Source organism: Phyllobates terribilis, unplaced genomic scaffold (genome assembly GCF_046119375.1).
Source record: "Phyllobates terribilis strain yellow unplaced genomic scaffold, ASM4611937v1 Scaffold_11__3_contigs__length_659146591, whole genome shotgun sequence".
Lineage (NCBI taxonomy): Eukaryota > Metazoa > Chordata > Amphibia > Anura > Dendrobatidae > Phyllobates > Phyllobates terribilis.
In genome coordinates, this window is record NW_027362771.1 from 153,916,443 (window position 1) to 153,930,780 (window position 14,338).

Below are 14,338 nucleotides of genomic sequence, written 5' to 3' on the forward strand. Positions count from 1 at the left end.
GGGATGATCATCCTGTGTGGGGAAACAATCATACTTTGTGGAGACCATCACACTGTGTGGGGGGACGTGGTGACTAAGTGTGTGGAGGAAACATTGTACTGTATTAGGGCTCTGGGTTACCTTCATACTATGTGGAGGGCTGTGGGGGGACTATCACACTATATGGGGTCTCCATCATACTGTATTGGGGCTGTGTTGTAAACATTATACTGTGTGAGAACCATCATACTGTGTGGGGGGCTGTGGATACCATCATGCTGTGGGGGGACAATCATACTATGTGGGGAGCAGTGGTGACCATCAATGTATGGTGGGACCATCATACTGTATTGGGGCTGTGGTGGACCATCATACTATGTGGAAGGACGTGGAGGGACCATCATTGTGTGGGGGGCTGTGTAATAACCATTATACTGAGTGTAGGGACTATGTGAGAACCATCATACTGTGTGGAGGGAGCATTTTACTGTGTGTGTGTGTGGGGGGGGGGGGGTCAGTGGTGGCAATGTGTGGGGGGCTGTGTAATAACCATTATACTGAGTGTAGGGACTATGTGAGAACCATCATACTGTGTGGAGGGAGCATTTTACTGTGTGTGTGTGTGTGTGGGGGGGGGGGGCTGGAGTAACCATCTTATTGTGCGAGGTTTGTGAGGTCATCATACTGTGTAGATAAAAGAATGTGGGAACATCATTCTGTATGTAGGATTTTTGGGGGGGCATCATACTCTATGGAGGCCATGGAAGGGGTATCATAGTGGGTGAGACCATCAAGGTGCTTCAGTAGTATGAAATAACTGTGCAAGTCCGGCAACACATTCCTTTGTCTTAAAAGTTTGGCGGTATGACCTGTGACTGCGCCTATGTGCCGTGATAGGACTTTTGCAAAGGGGTCCTGTATGTAAAGCCCTTCTCAGGGGCATTATTAGAAGTAGGCACAGTAGTGGGAATTTTATAAGGAGGCACAATGAGTAATCATTACCAGGCGTGCACAGGAGGCATTATTACTATTATAATAATGTACCTGGGAGTTTTCATTATTATAAAGAGGTTCATGGTCATTATTATAAGGGGTCAAGGGATATTATTATAAGGAGGCACAGGGCAAAGTAGTATTAAAGGAGACACAGGGGGACATTATTTCTATAGCATTCTGTATAAATGTAAGGAGGCACAGAGGAGCATTATTATGATAAGGAAGTACAGAGGGAACATTATTACTATGTAGGGAGACAGAAAGGGCACTGTTATTGTGTGGGGCAGAAAAGGAATGAAGTATTACAGAGGGGGCATTATTACTGTCTAGGGCACTGGTTATAATGCTACATGGTTTGTGTAAAGATGATTGAATGTGAACAGAGGGCTGGAAGAGGAGGAAGCCAAAGATGTTTCAGTGTTACATTTTGCAGGGACGAGCTATCAATGGAAGAAGAGATCACGGCTGTCTGAAAAAAAGGGAAAATGACTGACAACCATCAACATGAATGTCATTGATGAGAACCTGCACAGTACACATATATATGGTCAGCAGCGCACTGGATTAGAACGGATATTACCATCATATAGTCACTATATGGTGGTAAAACCAGTCCTAGTACAGATGTTTTAGTTCAAGAAGCACTCATCTATATATTCTTTTTATGAATTATGTATATGGTGTGTAGTGTTCGTGTACTCGCCTATTGCCGACTTCTCCAGGGTCCTGCACCATTCTGCTCCACTTCTCAGTGACATTCTCATTAAGCGGCTACCTGTGCGTGACTCTGAAGTGGCTTTGTCTGTGTGAACGCTACCTAATAGTGAATCCCTACAGTTGGTATACATCATGCAGGTCCTCACTGATCTTTGTGTAGATGCCAGCAGTGATGATACAGCGTGCACAGTGGATGCCATCAGGTACGGCCCGACTACGAATAGCAATGATTGTTTACATGATAACTGCAGCCAAAGACCATAGGGGACTACCAAAGTATCAAAAAGGAAAGTCTAGAATGTAAGTGGGATAAACCCTACCCTTTAAATAAACAAACCGCAATGCAAGCCAGGAATTATTTTATTAATTAGTCCTCGTCTATAAAAAGACAAAAGTCAAAAAAAAGCACCATTAACATTTCATACACAACACTTACACTCATCTTTAGAAAATCACAAATAGTTGTTTTGTGCATCTCTCTTCTCAAATGCAGTCAGGAAGCCACATTCAGTGCTACCACTACAGCCAGACTAGGTCATTCAAAGCTCTCACAGTAAAACAAACCTATTTGGCTCAAAAAAAAAATTAAATAAAAAAAAAAAAAAACAAACAAAATATGCATATGAACAAAGTGACCGGGCGTGTGTGAACATTTTCATTAATTAAATGACTGATTTATTTTAACAAATTCATACGCTGAATAACATTCGATTGTTCCACTAAAAACAAAAAATATATACACAGCCCATTTCTGTATACTGAAAAATTTGTACATTAGACATGGGTTAGTGAAGTATATGTACATGTTCCCATGTGCTATATGTTATACCTATAAAACGGCAATGTATGCAACAGGCATTTCACATTTTATTCCTTTTAGATGTCATCATGTATTAACAATTACATCATTTTGTAGAATACCCCTTGTTATGCCATTTCAGTACAATATTTAGGGTACCTCTTGATATGCCATTCACATTCTTAAATGTCAAGGTATTACCACAATCAATTCAAATAAAGCATTCAGATGCCCCCCACCCCCCAGAAAAAAAGGGCAGATATCCAGTTCAATGGAAAACCTTAAGTAAATTACCATGCAGACTTTTCTAAACCATAGTATGCCTGTACCCATGTCGGCCATTTTTGTTTCATCTTGAGGGGAGACCTTAAATCGGAGTTGGGGCCATCTTGACCATTCTGTCAACTATCAGTCAGAATGTAACTTGGCAAGCTCTACTAGTGGCCGGATTCATCACAGATCCAGTTCTTTGGCAACCAGACACACAACATAAGACCATTCAGTAAAATAGCCATCACGGTGATACTGCTATTTAGTGAAGGTGCTATGAGAGAAAATCCAAATGTCTAAGTAAACATTCTTTACAGAAAGAAATGACTATTACACAAGCTGTTCACTAGAGGTTATGTTCTTAAATTGCATAGAGGTTGCGTGCGTTCAGTAACTGTTGTACGATTTTGGCACAAATTAATAGCCAAAGATTGAATGGCGTACATTAAACTTAACTAAAATGAAGTGTTACGGTCATCAACACATGTTGATAACCAACATCAATACTGTACATATTACTTTACATTTGTCAAATACATTTTGCATCAGTTACAAAAGACCATGCAGCAAAATCTCTAAGAATACAGTGATGCAAGCTTACCCATTTTTTTCAGGAAAAACTGAACCAAAGATGGAACCATTTGACCTTCATGCCCTTGATTTATGTAGGATGTGATGGGATGTGTAATTCACGTTTAACTAGGGCTCAAGCTATGTGAATAGGACAGTAGTGGGGAGATCAGGATATGCACTTGTGTCAGCATTTCACATGAGAAAAGCTTTCCATCAGTTCACTGAGCACATTTACAGTGAGGGCTGCAGCACACATTCAGTGATGTCATGGGACACTACCTCCACCAAGGTGGTAAGGTTGGGGAACGTGGTCTCACATGTCCAACAGGATCTACATAAACATCTGTGTGTGAAACCCAGCAATGATTGCCTTTCTGACAGAGCTTGTAGCACATAGTGCTTCTGTAAGCCGCAAAACAGAAGGATATGTTGTATGTAACCTGTGTATGGGTGACAGTGCGTAAAAACCCAGCGCCAACCTGCAAGACATCTAAAATGATGCAGTGCTTCAGCCTGGCACTAGGAAAGCCACAGCTTAGATGCTCATTAATAGGTATATTTACATGTGGCAGATTTGTTGAAACGGTTTCATTCATCTAAATGGCGTTATTTTTGCAAGCCACATTCATCTGAAATTTGCGTAACAAATCTACAACGTGCGAATAACCTATTACCAGATCTTGCGTCATAAAACTTAAAAAGAATCCTCAAGTTTAGAAAGGATTTCCCCACACATCTAGGATTCATAACGGCACATTGACATTTCGAAAGGTCATTAAAGGGGTTGTCTCATCATCAAGAACAGATTTTTAATTTTATAGGTTATTGCTCACTGCCTAGGCTACTGGCCACCTCCGCAGTCTATGAACAGTGGTCGGTCTCCTATGCAAGCTCTATGCTATTGAGCGTGCCAGCTTTAGATTCCTTGTGTTCCTCCAATGCTGCAGAGGCAAAGCTGCCAGTGCTTACAGCATGGGAGAGTGCACAGTTCATGCCAGCAGTTCAGCCATGCCACTGGTCCAAACTGTCAATCAGGAGAGGACTGCACCATGGACAAGCAGGATTCCAGGGAGTGGTGCCATCCTGAAGAAGGTACGACAATCCCTTCAAGGAAAAATGAGAATGTTTGCAAAAAAACCTGAACACAACTGAAGCTGACGTTTGTGTTGTGATAAAGACTTTATGGGAATATACATTTTACATAGAAGAAAATGTCTGATCAATGACTGGCCTTGGTGCGGAGTTATCAAGCTACTAGTATGCAGACCATGTAAATGCTTTGCCATATACAACATGAGAAGGCAGGCAAGGCAGGAAAAAGCCCTTTCCAAACAAAGACTGCATCACACCAACAAAACGGTAACTCAGCTCTTCAAAAGGGCTGTCCTACAGGTTACGGAAATGCTGTAATATACAGCCGTGATTGGCTGTACAGGTCACCTGGGTATAGGTGATATTCTCACTATAAAAAAATCAGAGACCAGCAGAAACCATCTGCACAGGGGCCGCAGGGAATTTAACAGGTAATATTTTTATTTTACAACACTTCCTGCTGTGAGATTAATTTCTTAGACTTTCGGACATCTCCCATACCTCCTTCCTTGCTCTAGAGTAGTGTGGGATAGTACGAGTACAATGTTACTTCTCAGAACCCATCACAACTGTACTGTTCCAATATAATGGTGGTTTATAACATTAAAATGCATGATGGGTCAAATTCATTATATTTTCTAGTCATCTGGCCATGGGCAGGACATCACAGGCACAAAGTGGACCTAGCCTTACTAAGATAAGCTCGCAAATGTCTAGTTTACAAGCCAAATCTTGCACCACACCACTGAGTGATATTCCCCTAAACAATTTATGAGCCATGTATCCCTCAAGGAAAGTAATGGTGGAAGAGAATACTGCTTTGGATACTACAGTCAGTGGTGTAGCCCTCATCTAAATCCTCACTACCTAAAGAGCATGAATTCAAGTATTTCCTCATTCACTATTCAACTCAAACTAGAAAAAACAGATGCAGATTCCCTAAGCTCAGTGAGTTGGCGGGTGGGTTACCACCATAGTATATTCTAGGGTTTCATGGTTACTAGATCGTAAATGTTGCACTACCAGTTAGAAACGTTGATGGTCAATGTGTAGTGCACAAAAACCAACAGGGCAGTACTTTTGCCAACTGCAATCACATTATTAGTTGTGACGCAGGAGCACAAATTTGCGATGGCACATAGTCCTAGCCCAACACTTCCATTCAACTCTGTGAGGGAACCATCAAATGAGTTGACTTAGGAGCAATAATAAAGTCCCGTTATGGGTCACAGTCTAATTAAGTAATGAAGGATATTTCATCCCATTTCTCAGAAGGCTCAAATCCTACCTCAAGAGTCCTAAGGGGATGTAGCATCAATGTTCAGGAGTGCAGCGTGCTCTTCACTGACAGTTCTTACCAGCCCGATCTATGTGCTCTCACTGATGGTACAAGCAGAAGCAACTCTGCCTCATCAGAGGAGCACAGAAGCACTGAAGTAGGCCAAATCCAGCCAGATTTTAAGCACTGTGCTCATAGCCAAGACCAACCATTGCTTGATTATGGGCTACAGCAGTGGCAAGTTTCCTACACAACGAGCAATAAAACTTTTTTCAAAAAGTCAGAGAGGATTTTAATTAAGTACTGTAAATCGCAAAGCAGTTTGCAATTTTACCCATTTGTGATGTTGAGAAAATCTCCAGACAATTTTGCACATTCTCTATGTCTTGTGACGTCCTGCAATGGAACTGATGACCACACTTTCACTTCTTTAATAAGGTTGTGACGTAGTGACAGCTCAGCCAGAAGAATATGGTTGCATTCTTATCGCAAACCTTTTTCCAGCCCTCCAAAACACACAGAGAAATCTATGAGCATTAGAAACCTAGGAGGATAGAAAGAGGGGTTAAAAGCTTCATAGAATTAAAAAGAATGAATCACAGTAAATACGCGTGGTACAAACATTACTCTTAAAAGTATAAAGGCAATCATATGGCACAGGTACTAACAGAACAATTGTGGCACCATCCTTTCTTTAACAAAAAGTGTAACAGCACTCACAATTATTTTAATTTATAGCAGCATTTTACACAGTTTGTGTTAAAAAAGTAGAAGAAAACAATGTTGAGTAACAAAATGCTTAAATTACAACAATCCTTTGTGCACTCACTGGAAATTTACTAATTTGATTATTTACAAAAAATATTATTTTTTTTTACATGGAATATGGTAATGCAGGAAGCAAAATTACAACTTATCTACAGATACTTTAATACAATGAGGGACATGTGTTGAGAAACGAATCCTGTGTGTCAGGATTCACCTTACTATGAGGGAAGTGGGAAAGTGCCTGGCTAATGTCAAATTCAACATTATAAAAACAGTGACGCCAACCATCGTATCTGCAGTGAACAAAAAAGAGAGGAGCCACAATACTGTACACATATACAAGTAGTGTCTGGTGTGGACCGTGTGCAGGAAAAGAAACCAATGACAATTGTACAACGTCATAAGAATGTAAAGTTTATGGAGCCGGTGACTTCCAAAATCTCACTGGCGGCGTTGAAATAAAAAGGTATTCTCCGCTAATGGAGTACTGAAAGTTGTTAAAACGCAGATTGCCCCAGCATACAAACACGCTTAATGAACACAAGTATGGCAGACTGTGATCTGAACAAGATGCTCCTTAAAGACATCCTGATCAAGACATGTTGACATAAAATCTCAAAAGAGTTCAGAATTGTATATACAGCTCTGTGGTATTAAACCTGAGAGAAATTGCTCGCCTTCTGTGTCTCTGTGAATCGGAGGCACATTCAGATGTCCAACGTCATCAACACTGCAGGCACCCTTAGGTCTAAAGGGTTAAAATAAAGGCTTGGTTTCACTACTTCAAGTGAAGTTACCATTCAGGAAAAAAAAAAAAGCAATGTGTCCCTGATTATCAGTCTACCAGTGCATTAAAAGGCCAAAATGTCAATTTCTTTGGCAGCCAAGGCTAATGCATCAATGGCTCATGGATCTATGTTTTGTAGCAATACAGCTTTACATACATTTCTTTTGCTACAATCTACCCTTACACCCTTCCCATAGTTCATCTTTCTCTATACACTGATGGACAAAGATGGAAATTCAGACTAGGATTGCAATAGACCACAGGCAGGGGGAAGTTGTATCATTCCTACAGGCTTGCTATTTGTCATCAGAAACTAGATCAGTCACCCCCCCCCACTCCAATATCATACACATTTGGCTCTCTCTGGCAGATTGGTATTTTCCCCAAGATGAGCAAAAATCTAATGTCAGAGACCCATTAGTGTCCCAGACCTGGGGTATCAAGTGTATATATATCTATATCTTGGTAAGATATGGTTTCTGGGTACCTGCTGCTGTTTATGTTCTAGGGATAACGTACCATACCTGGGGCTCTCTTCTTAGAATACCATCATGGGGTGGTGCTAGCAACACCAGTTCACCTTTTTATTTTTTATAGTCACTCATTTTCTTAGCCACTTTAAATTTGGACTTACCGATAACGTTTTATTGCCTCTAAATGCGAGTAAAGCAAAGTTCTAAGCCGGAGATGGGACAAAAATACTGTAAAAACCAGTGGCCAGGTGAAAAACTTCCATAGACATCAATAGAAAGCAACTCAATAAGTTAGGCTCCAGTTGTAATTCTCAATACCCTTAGGCTACCTGGCTCCTGGCACTTGCAAAGCGTGGTCCTAAACACCAAAAGTAATGTATTTAGCTTACTACTACATTCATACATGTCAATGGTTAATTTAAAGAGACTGACCAGAAAAAAAAAAAAAGCTTGCAGGCTCCACAATACATGCAAGTCCAGAGTCGAAAAAGGGATTTTAAAAAAACAAAACACATTTCCGAAAATTGTATGGATATTTGTAGCAATAATCACATTATTTAAAAGGCAGACTAGGTCTGAAACGCATCTGCACCTAAAAGTAGAGGCTTAAAAGGTCACATCTCAGGTCTACACAAACCAGATCAAATCGATCATATATAGCCAGATTTCTGCAGTATGGAGTAGCCAGTAATGTAATAGCAGCCCTCTTTAAAGCTGAAGAGACCAAATAGAGATTAAACTAGTCAATCTATAGAATTGCCATCTTTTGGTATTGAACCTAACAGTACACCAAAGGCCCCTCTCACATCCAGCGGTAGTTAAAGCCCTTACAGAAAGAAAGCTGTAGGAAAAAAAATGCCATAGTGCGGCACAGAAGCCATATTGATAATCGTGTGGATAAACACAAGACCAGGAAAAGTGGCCATGTAAGGCATCTAAAAAAAAACAAAAAAAAAAAACCAAACTTCCTATGGCTTGTCTGCTGAATGCTATTTTGCATGGTTAAAAAAATGAAAAGAAACCAAAATGGTTTTAGCACGTTTTGCAAGAGAATCCAGGTCTAAACATCAGGATGTCCGCAGGAGAACACAAAAGGCCATTCTTCCCACTGAATCAGCAAGTTGCCTTGTAAAGTGCAGAGTTTATCTCACTGTTGATGGCAAACCAGAAGTCTGTGCAGACGTTACATATAAAGAACTGTTGTCCGATAAGGGTGGGCCTACAGAATTTCCATTGGTTGGGGAGCATCCCAATTTCAGTTTTTCCAAGTATTCTGCATGAACTGGCTTGTGGCACTGCAGGACTTTCAAAGCATCTTCAACTTTAAACCACTCCCTCTTTCTCCCTAAAATCAGAGGAAAAAATGCAGAGTTAGACATTTTATTCTAAATTGTAGTGCCGGCCTGAAAGAGAGACTAAAATCACTGCTGAGAACACATATATATTTGACTAATGAATGTATAGGGTGTACGGAGCCAGCACAGCACCATACAGAACTCTATTGAAGTGAATAGGAGATGAGCTGCAGCACCCATCTACATACTTGCTGATGACCACAGGATCTGCTAACAGAGTGCGGGAGATCAAGTGCGCACACAGCGATCTAATATTCATGACCTGTGGGAAGCATGAATCAGAGCTTGCCTGCACAATTGCAGCCAAATGTTTTCCTCTGAAACACTGCAGGATTTTATAAAAAAAAAAAAAATAGTATGACCATCTGGCCAGGAACTATAGGTAAAGGTTGAGACCTGACTAGTTTGGTGCAGTCCCGGTCAAGTTTCTCCTAGTCCCACTTCAGTTGGCTGACAGGTCTCTTTCTATGTACCTATATATGGAGACCTATCAATCACGTGGAGAGTGGGCAGGGGTAAGCCGGCAGGTGCTACATCAGACTAGTCAGGTCTCTCCCTATAGTTGCAAGCCAGGTACTGATTTATCCTTCGGGCAGCATGAATTTAAAGAAAAGATCCCTTTAAAAGGGATTTTCCCCTTAGAAAAGTGGACCAGTTCTAATCAAAAAGAAACAAAGATCGCACTCTCTTTACGTCGGTCCAGCGCCAGGCCTCCTGTCATTGCTCCAGTGTCTGTATTTTTACTGCAGTGGTGTTGTCATGATTACAGTGCGTATTACAGTGTGAGCTGTAGTTGTGATGTCACCGATGCAACCAAAACAGACACCTGAGCAGGTACAGGCAGATGGAGCTAGACCAAGGGAGAGAGAGTACCATTTTTTTTATTTTTTTATTAACTGATCAGTTGGAGTCGGTTTTTATAAAAAGTGAAAATCCCCTTTGGTAACCCCTTTTCAACAGACAGGAATTTTCTCGGATCCCATTCATTGCAGCAGGGTGTCAGGTGTATGTTACAGCGGACACCTGTTGAGCCCATGACATAATTCAGCATGGTGCAGAAACTAGTTGTGGCCAAAAGTTTTGAGAGAGAGACAAATTTTGGATTTCACACAGTTAGTTGTTGCTACAGTGTTTTTAGGTCTTTTGATGAGATGATTCTATGGTTAATGTAGTATGATTCTAAGATTTTCATAAGTTTTTATACTTTTATTGACAAATACATCAAGTTTATGCAAAGACTCAATATTTACAGGGTTGACCCTTATTTTCCAAGATTTCTGCAATTCGCCATGACATGCTGGATATCAGCTTCTGGGCCAAATTCTGACTGATGAAAAACCATTCTTGTCCAATCAGTGCTTGGAGATTCACAATTTCGGTGTTTTTATTTGTCCACTCACTTTTTGAGGACTGGCCATAGGTTTTCAATGAGATTGAGATCTGGGGAGTTTCCTGGCCATGAACCTAAAATTTCAATGTTTTGTTCACCGAGCTCTTCGTTATCACTTTTGCCATTATGCTGGAAAAAGTATTATTCTTGACCAAATTGCTCCTGGATGATCAGGACAAGTTGTTTTTGGAGGATGATTTGCTACCATTCTTTATTTATGGAAGTGTTAGGCAAAATTGTGAGTGAGCCCACTTTTCTGGATGAAAAGCCACCTAACACATGAATGGTCTCAGGATGCTTTACAGTGGGCAAGTCACAGGACTCATGGTAGCACTCACCTTTTCTTCTCCGGTTAATCATCCTTACAGATGTCCCAAATAGTCTGAATGGGGCTTCATAAGAGAATATAATGTTACCCAGTCCAATCCATGTACTTCCTGAAGAATGCCAGTCTGTCCTTAATGTTTTTCTTGAGAGAGAAGTAGCTTCTTTAGTGCCCTTATTGATACCAGGCCAGCCTTCAAAAGCATTAACCTCACTGTGTGTGCAGATACCTGCCTGCTACCATTCCCTGAGCAAGCTCTGCACTGGTTGTTGTTAAACAGATCCTGCAGCTGCAGCTGAATCATCCTTAGGAGACAGTCCGAGCACTTGTTGAACTCTTGGGGGCCTAGAAGCCTTCTTCACAGCAATGGAACCTCTCTCTCTTTGAAGTTCTTGATGATCCAATAAATGGTTGATTTATGGACAATTTTACAAGCAGCAATGTCTTTGCTTGTAAAGCCCTTTTAATGCAAAGCAATGATGACTGCACATTTCCTTGGAGGTAAACATGGTTAACAGAAGACAATGATTTAAAACAGCCCCCTTTTATAGCAATTAGTCTGCTCTAATAATTCAATCAGCATGACAGTGATATCAGATGCCTTGTGCTTGTTAACACTTTTTCCTGAGTTAACGAGAAGATCACTGAAATGGTGTAAGCAGGTCCATTTCTGGCAGGGCTGAAATTCAGTGGAATGATTTTACAATTTATCTGATCACTCTTTCTAATCTATAGTTAATGCCAACTGCCACTATAAATAATGAAGCAGCAAACTTTGTGAAAACTAAAACATGGGTCTGTCTCAAAACTTTTGGCCATGACTACTTGCTCCTAATGCACACCATCAACTTGAAGCATTTAAATACCTGACCTAGGTTTGTAATATATTATGTAATGTATGGTGCAACGCAAGTGTAAACTTTCATCATGAACGATACATGATCACATATTCCAGTCATTGCCAGGTAATAGACATCCAGTGCCATGAATGTGTGTGATGTTAGCCAGAGTGTATACTAGTGTAGGTGAGCAGTATAGCGAGACAACCCTAAAGGGTAAACCAACAACAAAGCAAAATTAACAAAGTGGTAAAAATAACAACCGGTACTTGCCTATATTCACAGAATCCTCCCAGTCTTCCAGAACTTCGGTGACAGTGAGTATGTATACATATGTCCTATGCTTTCTATCTTGATTCTGCTTAAAAAGAAGATACAAAATATACATATATAGTTTAATAAAGCAGGTGCAAACAGGTTTACCTATATATAATGCAATAAAATGGGGAACGCAAAACAGAGCCACATTAAAATGTTAGGCTAGAAACATCAGTGCAGAAGTTGCTGAAGAGGAAAATGTAGGGTAGTGACGCACTGATTTCAGCCCTTTGTCTGTTAACCTGTCCTGTATATTTGTAGAAATGTATACTTTGTTAGGTGCAGAACTCATAAGGAAAGAGTCCTCAAAAAAAGGAGTACAGAGTCATCCATATTTAGGAGCTGCAAGCTAACGCTTCCCTCCAGCACCGACTGACAGCCATCTCTATATGATTTGTAAGAGGGAAATCAGTGAAGCAGCGGTCAGGAAAGGGGTGGTATTATAATATATTTTTTTTTATTTCTGTAGAGCCAACATGCTCCGCAGCACTTTACCTTTTAGAGGGGACTTGTATAGACAATAAAAGACATTACAGAATAACTCATAACTCAGATACCAAAGAAGTGATGGCCCTGCTCACAAGCTTACAGTATATGAATTGAGGGCTGGAGTGCTGCTCTAGCTCTATAACTCATGAATACAATGCGGATGCTGCAAGTAATAAAGTATACATTTTTACACAACTACAGAACCGACACAACAACGCTGCAAATTTCAGGAGAATCATCAGCATTTAGATACTGAGGGAGAACTGTTGTACTTTGGAAATGCTAGAACCATAATCTCCATCATCACGAGCATGAAGGATTACAGGAAGTAACTTGTATAAATACTTTAATGCCCAAAAACAGACAAAAAAGTTTTCTAAAGAGTGATACCTTTATTGGCTAACCAAAAAATGTAAATTTGCAAGCTTTCACAGCACCGAAACTCCTTATTCAGGGGAGTTTACAAATGAATTACTGGGAGAATAGCACAACATTTAAGAAAAGTTACAACAGGACAATTCTGCATGGGGTGATGTCTTCTAAAGAGATGCTAAGGTTATAAAATAAAGGTTTTTTTAAACTAATGGGAAGGTGGGAGTGATGGCCGAGGAGTTTGGTGATCTGGAGTCAGTCTAGTGGAGGTGTGAAATGTGTCCATGTAGGGGGTCATAAATGCAATTGTTAGATTGTGTCCTATTGTTAAAGGGGTTGTCCAGTCGAAAACTACAAGTTTGAAGTCACTATGTGACTGCAGACTTGTGAATCTTAATATTGTGTGCACTGTGAGGATTCTCCAGTGCTGGTCATGTGACCGCAAGTATGCCATATGCATACTCCCAGCCACATTTAGACAAGATGGGTGTAGATTCGCTCAATGCAAATGTATTGAGCGAGGCCGGACACAGTCTAGTTGGGATGTGGCTGGAAGTATGCATAGCGCATACTTGCAGTCACATGACCATCGTTCCTGGCACCGGTGAATCATCACAGCACGCGTAATGTGAGGATTTACAAGACTACAGTCATATAAAGTGACTGCAAACTTGTAGTTTTAGATTGGACAATCCCTGTAAAGACTTGAACATCCTTAGCTTGAATTCCCAGATTTTTCTCAGTCATCGATAAAATGACCTTTCAGGATTAAGACTTAAAATCGGTCATACGGTGTCTAGGTCTAGAGAAATGTTTTCCACAAGCGAGTCTAGTTCATTTGTAGTTTTTGTTTAGTTTCTCCAATATAAGTACCACCAAGCGCACCTTGTACACTGTATCATGCACACCACACTGGAGGATGTGCATGAGAAGACATCAATAGCCCTGATTTGTGTTGGGTGTGCAGACTGTATTTGTTAATGTGAGGGTACAAGTCCTGCTTGGATTTATGACCCCCTACATGGACACATTTCAAACATCCACTAGACTGACTCCAGATCACCAAACCCCTAATCCATCACTCCCACCACCTCTCCATTTGTAATAAAACCCTTAATTTTATAACCTTGGCTTAGCTTTAGGAGGCATCACACCATCCACAAATGTCCTGCTGTAACATCTCTTATATTTGGTGCTCTTGTCTCAGTAATTCATTTGTGAACTTGCCTGATGAGGGAACCTCGGTGCTCTGAATGCTGCAAATACCTTTATTGGCTAACCAGAAAAATGATCTCCATCACTCATTGAATACTTGTAAATACTTTCATGCCCAAAAAGAGACATTGATTTTTCTGGCTAACAAGGTACCACAATATAATTTTTTATTGTACATCAGGAAGGAACTGACAAATAAAACAACTGAAAATGACATAGTAGAAAGTAAAAATGAAAAACAGTTCACACAGCAGCATCTGGGGTCGATTCAACAATGTCCCTCCAGCAAACCTGTAGCTGTT

The 14,338-nt window shown here is 40.5% G+C and overlaps 1 protein-coding gene across 3 annotated transcripts in view; it reads right to left on the reverse strand.

The window, feature by feature from the left end:
• Positions 1-2,034: 2,034 nt before the first annotated feature.
• The window catches only part of NUDT4 (nudix hydrolase 4), a 52,436-nt gene continuing 40,132 nt past the window's right edge, over positions 2,035-14,338 (reverse strand). For 2 of the 3 annotated variants that reach the window (XM_073651703.1, XM_073651701.1), the window contains exons 4-5: positions 11,916-12,003; positions 2,035-9,078 (exon numbers count right to left, since the gene is read on the reverse strand). In XM_073651703.1, coding sequence (XP_073507804.1) covers positions 8,876-9,078; positions 11,916-12,003 — 291 coding nt within the window. In that variant the 3' untranslated portion in view covers positions 2,035-8,875. The remainder of the gene's footprint in view (positions 9,079-11,915; positions 12,004-14,338) is intronic. The other variant, XM_073651702.1, reaches the window with a different exon arrangement.